The sequence below is a fragment of the Canis lupus genome, chromosome 21 (assembly GCF_048164855.1).
Source record: "Canis lupus baileyi chromosome 21, mCanLup2.hap1, whole genome shotgun sequence".
Lineage (NCBI taxonomy): Eukaryota > Metazoa > Chordata > Mammalia > Carnivora > Canidae > Canis > Canis lupus.
In genome coordinates, this window is record NC_132858.1 from 19,068,941 (window position 1) to 19,082,939 (window position 13,999).

The 13,999-nt window shown below is 39.4% G+C and overlaps 1 protein-coding gene across 1 annotated transcript; it reads left to right on the plus strand.

The window, feature by feature from the left end:
* The first annotated feature begins 3,538 nt into the window (after window positions 1–3,538).
* LOC140613233 (olfactory receptor 4D11) lies at window positions 3,539–4,474 on the plus strand. Its single transcript, XM_072791793.1, has one exon. The coding sequence runs from the start codon at window positions 3,539–3,541 to the stop codon at window positions 4,472–4,474; it is 936 nt and encodes a 311-aa protein (XP_072647894.1).
* Window positions 4,475–13,999: the final 9,525 nt, after the last annotated feature.

Genomic DNA, 13,999 nt, shown 5'->3' on the forward strand with positions numbered 1-13,999 from the left:
TCCCCTAAAGCTAGAGCTCTCTGGTTCTCCATTCCTATGTGCCGCAAACATAAATGTCACTTTCTCCATGCAGATTTCTTGTAGCTTCTAGTGAGAAATCATCCTTTTCTTTCATGCAGCTCATCTGTCATTATCACTCCCATATTACTATCAGACTTCTTTTCCCACTGGTTGTATTTTCTTTCTCTCAGATAACCTAGAAGTCTGCCAATTTCCCATCAATATTTGCTAAACAACTGAATGGATTAAAAATAGGAAAATGATGGGGGCACCTGGGTGGCTCAGTCGGTTGAGCCTCTGACTCTTGATTTCAGCTCAGGTCATGATCTTAGGGTCATGGGATTGAGCCCCGCCTCAGGCTCTGAGCTCAGTGGAGAGTCTTCTTGAGATCCTCTCCCTGCCCCTCCCACTACTCCCCCCCACACACACTCAGGCATGTGCACTCTTGCACATGCGCTTTTTCTCTCTGAAATAAATACGTAAATCTTTAAAAATAATAAAAATAAAAATAGGAGAAAGAAGGAGAAGCTGGTGGACATTATCCGAATCACCAAAAGTAGTTTGTGAATGAATATAAGACATATTCCTTTCTAACAGGCCTTCTTGGGGTTTGAGGTACCTTCTCCCCTTTTGTGTAGATGGTCTATTATTGACACAGGAGTCCCTGTGGAAGACATTCACAACTAGGATAGATCTCCTCAACAACTATTGGGTTGGGATATTCTGATGATCTTTTTTTCTCTCTCTTTAAACTAGTCAGGATTGACAGCTTAGCTATCACTTAGCTCAACATACCCCATTTGCCAATGATCTTCCAGTATTAAGGTTACCCAACATAGTAAAAATTGTAACAGATAACCAACCTGTATGCTGATACCTCTGAATGTGTTAGTTCGCCTAATCCTTATAGCCTCCCTATAAGTTGAGTATCATGAGCCTTATACCATGGATACAGAAGTGAAGCCTCTCACTTGCCCAAATCACAAAGCCAGGACTTGAGCCCAGAAAGCTCTCACTGCAGAGACCATGCACTGGACTTCCCTGGTTTGCTAAGATGATGTCAGACAAGAAGCCAGATCAAACAAGCTCTCTTCTTGCCTTCATATACTGTCACCATGCTCCGGGCCATTCTTACTACCACTGAACAAGAAACATCTCCTATTTTCCTCAAAACAGTATGTTCTGATGAAGCTGTTTTAGAATACATGTTCTGGGAAAAGAATGAAAAGATTGTCGGACTATTTAAAGATGTTGTGTGTCTGTGAGAGTAATTGACCCAGAGTTTTTCTTTAAGATAACAAACATATGATCACAACTTATGAATTATGGATTAGGTAATACTCGAAGTATTGATGCTTCTGCACAGATTAGTTCATGTAATCTTCACAAAAATCATATGAGGGAGATACTATTGTTTCCAAATACTGATGCAGAGACTGAGGCCAAAGGGGTGAAGTAAATTGCCCGCGTTCGAGTAACCAATAAGTGCCCGGTTGGGATTTGAACTGGCAGGTGGTGCCAGAGTCCCCCAGGTACCCACTGTATGCTACGATACCTCTTATAGCTTTTTCAGCTTTCTGTATTATACTTTGGACAAGATCACACACAGATGAATTAAAACTTGATGGGAATGTGAGCTAAGTGAAAAATATCTTCACTGGAACTGAAAAACACACCCAAAAAAGTGAGAGAGAGGTGGTGTTTACCTTTCTTTTGTTTCTGATTATGGTAAGAAAAAGGAGATAAACTGCAAAGAAAGAAATTAAGGCCCATTTCAAGGATTCGTGAAAGAAAAAGAAAGGAATTCAAAAGCAGTAAGATTATACGGTAAGTATACGCCTCACATTTTAAGAAACTGCCAAGCCGTTTTCACACTTTGGTCGTGTCATTTTATGTTCCCCCAGAAAATGCCTCTCCATTTTTGCCTATTCTTGATACATCTGTCTTTGTTATGTTAGCTATTCTAATAGGTGTGTGCTATGATTTTAATTTACATTTCTGCACTGATAAATGATGCTGAGCATCCTCTCGTGTGTTTATTTGTTATCCCTATATCTTCTTGTTGAAGTGCCTGTTCAAACCATTTATACCTTTATGTGTTATTTGGGCTGTTTGTTTTCTTATTATTGAATTTTAAGAGTTACAGCCACTCTACTCCTGGGTACTTTTTACTTAGAAGTAAAAACATATGTCCACATAAAGACTTGTAAATGAATATTTATAGCAGCTTTAATGTGTAATATTTATTTTTTTCATTTGTTTTTTATTGAAGTTTGATTTGCCAACATATAGTATAACACCCAGTGCTCATCCCATCAAGTGCCCTCCTCAGTGCCCGTCACCCAGTTACCCCTTTCCCCCACCCACCTCCTCTTCCCCAACCCTTGTTCCTTTCCCAGAGTTAGGAGTCTCTCGTGGTTTGACTTCCTCTCTGATGCTTTAATGTGTAATAGCCAAAAACCCAAAAGCAATCCAAATGTTCATCAACAAGTGAATGGATAAACAAACTGTGGTATAGCCATACAATTAAAAGGAAGAAAATATTGGTGCACACAAAAACATGGATAAATTTTATGAGTGAACAAAGAAACACAAAGGAAGTCTATATTATAGGATTCAATATAGAGAAAATTCCAAAAAATACATACTAATGTAGAGTGACAGAAAGCAAATCAGTGGTTGCCTGAAGAAAGAGGGGCAAAAGGAACATATAACAAAGGGGTAACAAACACTTCTGGGGTGATAGATAGGGTAACTATCTTAAATATAGTAATGTCATGGGTATATGGTCATGTCCAAACACCGAAGTATACACTTCAACTACGTGAGTCTATTGTATGTCAATGATAGCTCTTATTAAAAATGCTAATAATTTTTAAGAAAAAAACTAGAACAATGGGCAGAAGAGAAGATTTTCAACACAGAGGGCTTTTGTACCTATAAAAATAAAGGTAGAAATAAAGAAGTCTTGTTAAGTGAGAGTAGACCAAATAGAGAAGAACTTCATGTCTTTAAATTTTTCTCATTTTTCATAGAATTAAATTTGCAATTTAAAAAAGGGAGAATGTTTCTATGGAATTCAGTCCAAAGAGGACCATTTTGCAGATAGGGGTTCTTAAATCATTTAAATGGAGCATGCAATGTGGAAAAAAAAAAAAAAAACAGACACATTGCCTTACACACACACCAAACTGACCTCATTTTTACATCCCTCATGCCCCAACAGACTCTTTCTGAATATTTAACATCCAGCTGTTTATCTTGATGCTTACAATTTCTATACTTAGAACATTTTTATGCCACATTTAAAATATATCTAATTTACAGAAGAATAACTAGATGCATGCTTGTGTTAATCAGATGCTGTTTTCTACACGTTAGCAATAACCTCAGAACAGTTTTTCATGTAGTAATAGCAGCTCACTAGTTTTTAGACCTGATACCTGACTCTGTCTGATACATTAAGGGACAATGAACATTTCTGAAATAATATTTTTCATTTTTCCCAAGCTACGCAAAGAAGAGGAAACATGATTCAATGGAGTTGGGAAATAGCACAAGGATAAAAGAATTTATATTTCTGGGGCTTACTCAGTCCCATGACCTGAGCTTGATCTTATTTCTTTCTTTGTGTTTGGTGTACGTGATAACTCTTCTGGGAAACCTCCTCATCATGGTCACTGTGACCTGTGAGTCCCGCCTTCACACCCCCATGTACTTCCTGCTCCGCAACCTAGCCGTCCTTGACATCTGCTTCTCCTCCATCACTGCTCCCAAGGTTCTCATAGACCTTCTGTCAAAGATAAAGACCATCTCCTATACAAGCTGCATGACACAGATGTTCTTCTTCCACCTTCTCGGTGGGGCAGACATTTTTTCTCTCTCTGTGATGGCCTTTGACCGCTACATGGCCATCTCCAAGCCCTTGCACTATGTGACCATCATGAGTAGAGGGCGATGCACTGCCCTCATTGTGGCCTCCTGGGTGGGGGGCTTTGTCCACTCCATTGTGCAGATTTCCCTGTTGCTGCCCCTCCCCTTCTGTGGCCCCAATGTTCTTGACACCTTCTACTGTGATGTCCCCCAGGTCCTCAAACTTGCCTGCACTGACACCTTTGCACTTGAGCTCCTGATGATTTCCAACAATGGCTTAGTCACTACTTTGTGGTTTATTTTCCTCCTGGTGTCCTACACAGTCATCTTGACAATCCTGAGGTCTCAGGCAGGGGAGGGCAGGAGGAAAGCCATCTCCACCTGCACCTCCCACATCACTGTGGTGACCCTGCATTTTGTGCCCTGTATCTATGTCTATGCCCGGCCCTTCACTGCCCTCCCCACAGATAAAGCCATCTCTGTCACCTTCACAGTCATCTCCCCACTGCTGAACCCCATGATCTACACCCTGAGGAACCAGGAGATGAAATCAGCCATGAGGAGATTAAGCAGAAGACTCACACCCTTTGTGATGGAATAGTGTAAGAATCTCCAACCACTTCATCACCAAGGACTCCTTCCATTATTTTTTCCATAGCGTCCTATTTATATTCTTGAATATATTGTCAATAAACCAAACATACTTAATAGATAACAATTTATTTTCCTATTTAAGTTAATAGATTACTAATAACTCAAGCTTCTGGTGAGCATGAAGTAACTAGTATTATAGGATTGAACTAATTGATGTAGTCCTATTCAAGGACAACTATATGGCAGATAAAGAGATGAATTGTTTCTCAAGAGGAAGTTAATAAAGCCTAGATATGAGTGATTTGCTCAATATCTTATATCAAGTGAATTGCAGAAATAAGTCTTCAGACACCTAATTTATTACTCTTCCTCCATATGTATGTAATGTGTTATATTACCAGAACTGTCCATACCAAACTGTAATCTTGCTCTAGAAAAGATCTTATGATCAGTGCTTCTGTAGCACACATATATGGATACATATGGCCTATCACAGATTAAGAGATTTTCCCAGCCTCGTTAAATTCCATACAAGCTCATGACCAATTTTGAGAACCTCAATAGTACATAATGGTTGTCCTCCTGGATTCCTATCAGTAATGAAGAATCTTAGGAAAATTTCCCCATATGGCCTAAAAGGGTTTATCTCATGCAGAACCAGACATGCCAGATTCACATCTTCAAGATAAATTTAGACAAAGGCAGAACCTCAGGGATCATGCTACATGAAGAGTAATCCATTTTCACTACTGAAGAACTGATTTTCCAGTCTCAGATTAGCTTCACCATTTAGGATTTAAATTCTTCCCACCAGAAAGGAAGAGAGGAAGTGTTAAAGAAGGGAAAATTCTAATCAGTCTGTTTTTCAATCTGTTGATATTTGGGAAGAGGTGGTACAGATTAGGGTTTTATCTGGGAAAACCTGGGAAAAAAAAGTTAAGTATAAAGTAAAGCACTGTGACCTGAATCCAAATCCTAATCTCTGCTATCCATTAGCTGTGTGATCTTGAGCAAATTATTTTATCTCTCTACAGGCTATAGTTCACCATACAAAATACTTACACCATGCATCTCATGGAGTCATTCATGAGGTTAAAAGGTATGTGTGAAACATACAATGCCCAGCAGATAGTAAACATTCAGTGGAATATGTTATTCTCAATGTCACCCTTACTGCTCTGCCTAACACACATTCAATCCCCCATTGGCCTGTTACATTCTTCTCTTACATGGCCCATATTCCTCCTTATTAGGGTGGAAAAAACCTAATGGGATAAAAAGCAAATGAATGTACATTGAATTCAAAGCATCTATCGTATTAAAATTTCTAGCTTTCTGTCATTAAAACATGACAATAGGTTTGCTTGCTATTTATACAGCTTAAAGAGATACCGTGCAGCTGATAAGCTATAGCACAGGAGGGTTTCCTATCAAAAGAAGATAATGAGTCAAAGACTCTAGCTTCGACAGTGAGATAATGAGTCAAAGACTCTAGCTTTGGGAATGAGATAAAGGAGCAGACCAAAAAGTCAGACTCAGTAAGATAGAAGAGAGCCCAAGGAGAGTTAGCCAAAGGATGTTGAATGTTGAGGACAAACTTTATTGGGCTTTTTAATTAATTTTTTTATTTAAATTCAACTTGCCAACATATAGTATAACACCCAGTGCTCATCCCATCAAGTGCCCTCCTCAGTCCCCATCACCCAGTTACCCCATTCCCCCACCCACCTCCCCTTCCACAACCCTTTGTTCCCAGAGTTAGGAGTCTCTCATGATTTGTCTCCCTCTCTAATTTTTCCCACTCAGTTCCCCTCCTTTCCCTTATGATCCCTTTCACTATTTCTTATATTCCATGTATCAGTGAAAGCATATGAGGACAAACTTTAGTTATATCTATCATCAGATCTAGACTGGCCCCATAAGCATTCATGAACTAACTGGCTCAATTATTTGCCATTGCCTGTCACTTGATCAATCAGTTCTAACTTTTTATAGTACTAACCTATCTCCTCTAGCATGAAAATTCTGAGAATAATTCATACTTGTCAAATCACCATTCATAGAGTCCTGCTACATTACTCAGGTAGCTTTGGTCTCAACAGTCCTTAGGCTTTTCTTTATGAAATTTGCTATAAAAGATACACGCCATAAGCCACTTTATAGTCCATTTCATGCAAATGTGTACTTTCCTTTCCTTCATATCGCTGATGACTCACTGAAATCAGATTGTTATCTCTATGTCAGAATTGGATGGCACCAAAGATACATGGGATCTGAATCATTGTATTGCAGAAGTATATTCCCAAAGGGCCAGAACCCAGAAACCTCTGCTCCTGACACCAGCTCAAACCAATTCTAAATGCACAATATAACCTGATTGATAATTTAAGGGAAGGGGAAAGCAATAGTACCTGATTCCACGAACATACATCATTTATCTAGATGACATCAAATCACAACTTGGACTGCATTTTTCCCCCATTTAAATCAGTGTTTATTATTTTTTAAGTTTTGCTGCTAAGAACCATAGAAAACTTAACTGACTCTGGGCATATATATATAGCTTTCAAATTACCCTTTCTTGCATTGCTCCCTGAATCAAACACTTTAGTGATTTATCATCTCTAGGTACCCATCAACCAAATAATATAAAATAATGCTGAAGTAATTAAATTGATGAGAATCAAGAACTGTCAATGTGCTACCTCCCTAGGTTTTAAGTGAACTATGGATCACAGAGATAGAGTAGATTAAGGTAATTGCATGGTGGGGAGCAGGGGGTGCCTGGCTGGCTCACTTGGAGGAGCATGTGACTCTTAATCTTGGGCTCACGAGTTTGAGCCCCACGTTGGGTATAGAGATTACTTAAAAATAAAACAGTTTTTAAAAAATAAAATAAAAAATAAGTAATTGTATAGGGGCAACATACATATTGCATTAAACAGAAACTGCACAGATAAATCTACACTGTTCAGTCTCCTAGAGCTGCCCTATCAGTAGCCACAGGGCTTTGATTTTTCCATTGGTACTCTTTTACTTAAGTTTCATTTCCCAGCTGATTGCAAGTAGATTGATTTTGGTCAGGAGGAAGACTGCACAGTCCTTGGTGTGGTTGAACACAATGCTTTCTTGTTGAGTCAAAAAGGATAATGCACTATCTCACAGGCTTCCTCCAGAGGTCCTAAATGTGCACTGGGACCTCTGCATTATGTGTGAAATGGGGGCAGAGAGGAGATGAGGGAGAGAGAAAGGAGAAGGGCTTGGTGACATTTTAATGACTCCCACAGGAACTCCACTGAATTGGCCACTTAGGTTCCATGTTCATAACCAACAATATTCCCTTTGCTCATTCCTATATTGGGTTTGTGGCTGAGGGACTAATCGACGGGGCCGAGAAACTGTAAGGCAAATTTGAAGAGTCAGTAGGATGTGATTCCCTGAGGCTGCCTTTTCCCATTTGAAGGAAGAAAATAACAAAATTGCTAATCCTGGGGTAGGCTTTCCATTAAACAGAGAATTTCCCCAGAACTTACTTCTTCTAAGATGCAGTTGGAGCCTCATAAGATCAATTTCCCACTTGGAGACTGAAGTCAGTTAGTGTTGGTATGTGTGAACTTCTGAAAATGAAAAGCTCTCAGTTTTGATTTTTCAGAAATTCTACAAGTATATAGAATGTTCCTATTGAAAGCAAAACTCTAGTGAAGCAAATAAAAGTGGTGGTTTTTTTCACTCTTAGGAAAAGGGGAAATAGAGTTTACAGAATACAAGAAGGTGAGTTGGCTTCAGGGATGTGTTGTACTGAGTGGGATATTGAGATTCAAGTGTTGAAGGTAGTCAAGAAGCTGTGACTATTCCAGGATATCCACATATCTCAGGAGGGTGACTACCTCGAAAAACATCATCAAGACAACAATTTCTGAATCCAGTGTACGTTTCCTAGCTGGGAATGAAAGTTTGGAGGCTTTGAGTAAGGTGTTTTAATGGCTAGCTTATCTACTCCCTCAGGTGCTAACAAATATGAATCATGCTTCTAAAACATTTAGGGATTCAATTAAGAGTAGAGGCTTTTCAATATTTGGGAAAGAGAAAACTATGATATGAGATATTTAACTCCATGTAGAGAATGGGGCAGCATTTGCTCAGTGGGAAGCCGGAGTACAAGGGTAAACTTCTGGCTTTAGGCTCTGTCCAACGTGTTTGATGACTTTGTTTCCTAAGGACGGTCTCCTTAGGGATGATTTCTAAGAAATTCTTGTGCTCTCTATCTTGACCTTGCAAAGACACATAAGATTGCATTTCTTTGTCCATTCCCCACCTACACTCTGTATTATGTATGTATTTCAACGCAATATGCATAATTCTATATTTTCTTTTTTTTTTTAATTCTATATTTTCAAAGTATCCTTCTCACTTTTTTAAAATTTTTATTCATTTATGATAGTCACAGAGAAAGAGAGAGACAGGCAGAGACACAGGCAGAGGGAGAAGCAGGCTCCATGCACCGGGAGCCCGATGTGGGATTCGATCCCGGGTCTCCAAGATTGCGCCCTGGGCCAAAGGCAGGCGCCAAACCGCTGCGCCACCCAGGGATCCCTCCTTCTCACTTTTTAAAAGATTTTTATTTATTTATTCATGAGAGACACGGAGAGAGAGAAGCAGAGACATAGGGAGAGGGAGAAGCAGACTCCCTGCAGGGAGCCCAATGCAAGATTCGATCTCAGGACCCCAGGATCACGACCTGAGCCAAAGGCAGACACTCAACTCCTGAACCACCCAGGTGATCTTATCCTTCCCAACTCTTTGTAAAAAGACAGCATCCATTGTAACCCACTAGATCCATTATTTCCAAGAGGAGTTTATATTTAAGGTAATGCTACTCAGACCTCATTTCTGCACCTTCCACTGGAGCATTTTGGACCAGAGCAGTGGATGCAGTTGATGCAGGTTCTTGGAGAGGGTGCCTCTGAAGCCTGCAAAGTCTGCTCTTTCAAACTCTGCTTTTTTTTACCTCAGTCACCCTGACATCCTCTCACAGGAGAGGATGTGCAATCTCCTAACACCCACATACTACTTTTGCTTGATTTGGAAAGATTATTTTTTCTTTGCAGCATTTTCTGGGTAGGGCTGATCAACACTGGGAAGAAAAATAGTTGTAGTAGTTAACAGCGTCAGTCTTTGCAATAAGACAAATCTTAGTTTGAGATGTGGCTCTACCAGCTGTGAGACCTTAAGCAAGTTACTTAGTCTTTCTGTGCCTCAGTTTCCTCATCTGTGAGATCAAGATAATATCTACTTCATGTGGATACTATAAGGTTTGGAAGAGATTAAATGAAGCAGTTGGTATAGCACATAAGAATCACTCCATAAATATTTGCTAAAAGCAAGCAAAAAACAAGCAGAGTAGAGTTCCGTTACTCTGCTCACATTTTCATAATGTGAATACCTTGAAAGTTGCATGGACCCCTACCACCACCCCATCCCCTGCCCACAGAGCCTGATACCCAAATGACTGCCTTTCCAATTGAGGATTATAGTTCATTTTGTACCTAGGAGTTTTTTTTTATATGAATGTCTATATTTACAACTGCATACAAATATAAATATATTGGTGTTTATAGGCAGATATGTGATACAATACTCTGAATTATTTTTAAATATTTTATTTATTTATTCTTGAGAGACACAGAAAGAGGCAGAGGGAGAAGGAGGCTCCATTCAGGGAGCCTGATGTGGGACTCGATCCCAGATCTCCAGGTTCAGGCCCTGGGCTGAAGGCAGCACTAAACTGCTGAGCCACCCGGGCTGCTGACCCAATATTCTGAATTTTTTGTATATACACCTTAGCTCAAATCTCTAAGAAAAAAAGAATAATATCACTACAGGAGAGATTGCATTTTACATTTACGCCAAAATGCTGGGAAGAGGACTTTGAACCAATAGCAACATGAGCCACTCTCAGACAAGCCCCCACAGATGGACCTGGCGTGTGTAAGGAAGAAGCACTCACCTGAGGCTGGAGACACTGAGTAGCCATTGGCAGAATCAGCTTCCTCAGCTGCTTTCAGTTTCCAAAACAGACATATAATCTCACCGCCTCCTTAGAAGGAGCCTGCATATGAGGTAGGTCTTATTATCATCATGTTGCATTGTAATGGTGCAGGCTAAGAACTAACTCTAATACCCTGTGAATCTCACATATATTTGTCATAAGTCTGGTACTATTAATAAGTAACTTGCCAAAGGCCACACCAGCTAGGAAGTGGTAAAACCCAAACTGCATAAGTGTTCCAGATGATTCACCCATGAGTATCCCAAATGCAAGTGTGGGGCAATACTGTTCAGCTGAACTCTAGACAGGGTTTACAAACATTACATGCCCAAATGGGACAGGTTTTTGTGTACACCCCCCCCATGATTTTTTTTGCCCCCCATGATTTCATACCCCTTCACTTTTCTTTCCACTGATTCCACAAGCTACAACAGTCTTACTGTGTTAACTGTAAACTTCTTAAAGAAAGGACCGATACTTGAGTTACTTTTCCCTCAAAAAGATCATCTCAAGGGTGCCTGGGTGGCTCACTTGATTAAGCATCTGACTCTTGGGACACCTGGTAGCTCAGTGGTTAAGCATCTATCTGCCTTTGGCTCAGGTCATGATTCTGGGGTCTCGGGATCGAGTCCCACATCAGGCTCCCTGCATGGAGCCTGCTTCTCCCTCTGCCTGTGTCTCTGCCTCTTTCCCTGTGTCTCTCATAAATAAATTAATTAAAATCTTTTTTTTAAAGCATCTAGGAATTTTTATTTCAGCTCAGGTCATGATCTCAGGGTCATAAGATTGAGCCCCAGTCAGGGTCCACACTGGTCATGGAGCCTGCTTAAGATTCTCCTTCTCCCTCTCCCTCTGCCCGTCCCTCCTACCTCATGTATATGCGCTCCTTCTCTAAAAAGAAACCATCTAAATGTAATCATAATGGTTAATTTTATGTGTCTACTTGACTGGCCACAGGGTGCCCAAATTAAACATTATTTCTGAGTGTATCTCTGAGAGTGTTTCCAGATGATATTAGTTTTTGAATCAATGGACTCAGTAGAGCAGATGAATTGCCCTTCCCAGTTAAGGTGGATGTCTTTCAATCTTTTGGGAGCCTGAACAGTTTGACAAAAGGTGGAGGAAGGAGAAATTTGTTCCTTTTCTCCTGCCTCCCTGCTTGAGTCAGAACATCTCATCTCATCATTTATACCATTGGTTCCCTGGTTTTCAGGCCATCAGACTAGGACTGAATCATGCCAACACTTTTCCTGGGTCTGCAGCTTACAGACCACAGATCATGGGACTTCTCAGCCTCCATAATAGTGTCAGCCAATTCTTCATAGTAATTGTCCTTTTATTTCTATATATCTAGGTACAATATGTGCTTTACATGTACATATTATATATATATATTTACATGTACATATTAATATATATATATTTGTATGGATTAGGAGAATCCTAATACAGTCATGGAAATGGTAGATAAGGAAGAAAATGGATATGGTAAAGAAAAACAGGACAGGAGAGAGAAAGAAGAATGGGAGGGAGGGAGAAGACAAGAGCACAGAAAGTTCTTAGGCTTGTTGCAGTGATTTTTTTGAGCAGATCTGAAATCTATTAACTTAGCATTCCAGTATCCAAAAGAAAGATTCTAGAGTGGCTTGCTGTCATCCATTAAAATATGTTTCTGCATTCCAGGTGGATGACACTCCACTCTGAAATGATTTCCCCACCTTCTAGCCATGGTGAGTACAGTGAGGGGGAATTCTTAGTTCTGGGATCCTGGAAACCTGAAGTCTCCTGCAATAATTATTCTGAACATTTATTCTTGTCATTTCATGTCATACTAAACCCCCAAGACAGGGAGACTGAGATGAATCAGAACAAATGATAATAGAATGGGGAGAGAGCTCTTATGTTTCAATGGAAGCAAAAAGGAGAGTACTACTACAGGGAGAGCTGTGGCCAGTTAAGGATTTTTTTCCTAAGATTAGAAGAGCAAAATAAAAAAGAAATGCAGAAATTAAAACCAGAATCAGAGAAAGAACTATAGGGCAGCCTGCATAACACAAGGATTTGAGAGGACCTAAAGTCCCTAAGGGAGAAAAAAGTAAAAGGCAACTCTCAGGTTGTAGCTAGTAAAGGCTTACAACTACAAAACTCTAAAAGTAACCATTATGAAAATGAGTAGTCCATTTAATGTCACTTTCAATGAAATTCATTCTTTAGGCACAAGATTAAAATGTTATAATCACCACATATTTATTATTTTTTTACATTTTATGGAAGTACCAATGTGCATACATACAAAAAATGCCCATGAGGGTACGGCTCAATGAATTTTCACACACGATGAATATGCTTTTAACAATCACCTTGATCAAGAAACAGAGAGAGCATCATCAACATCTCAAAAACCTCCCTCGTTTCCTTTAGTTTTGTATCTTTTTGTCCTTTGTATGAACAAAATAAGAGAGTGTGCACTCATTTGTGCCTGGATTATTTGGCTCAATGTTATAAACATAACGAGGTTCATTTATACTATTCCACATTCTGTAGATCATTCCTACTGAGGTACTGTGTGGATTTAACATGATTTATCTTTCCTACTGTTAATGGGCATTTGTGTCATTCTCCAGTTTGAAGCAATTACAAACGGAGCTGCTATGAACATTTAGGATATGTCTTGTGGTGGATGGGACACGTGTACAGATTTCCTAGGAGTGGAATAGATGTTCTTACATATATATCTCCATCCTGTGTGATACGTATACAGCATTAGCAGATATAACCCAATAGCAAAGTGGCTGGGCCAATTTCACACACCCTCCCACAGTGTGTGAGGGTTCCAGTTGTCCCACATCTTCACCATCTCTTGGTATTTCTCATCAACTTAGCCACATTCATGTGTATGTAGTAGTTTCTTCCTGTAATTTTAATTTGCATTTCCCTGATAACTAATGACATTGAATTGGTATTTGGATATTCTCTTTTGTGCAGTTTTGGTTTATGTCTTCGCCACTTTCTGATTCAGTTGTCATCTCTTTCTTTTACTGATTTGTAGTTTTTTATTTATTCTGGACATGAATATTTTTTCAGATATATATATTGTAAATACCTCATCCCATTTGTGAGTTATCTTTTAATTCTTGTGATGATATATTTTGTGAACAAAATTATTCATGTAGTTGAATTAATGTTTATTATTTATTATTTTAAGTGTCAGGTTGTATAGTGAAAGTACAATTGAATAAGTTCACAGAACTGTCACCTGTATTTCAGTGTCCACAGTGATAGAACCTATCTACTTGGATAACTGAGTCAAAAACCCAGATAATTTTTCACCTACCTGTGGCATGCTGAATTGCAGGCACAGCGCACACATAGAAAAAGAGCTTCCTCCCAAGGCAAACACCATAACTCAAGGCACGGAAAAGACAACAGTAGATTTTATAACACATTCTTTAACTGCTTTGTTATTTCTTCCAAAGATATACT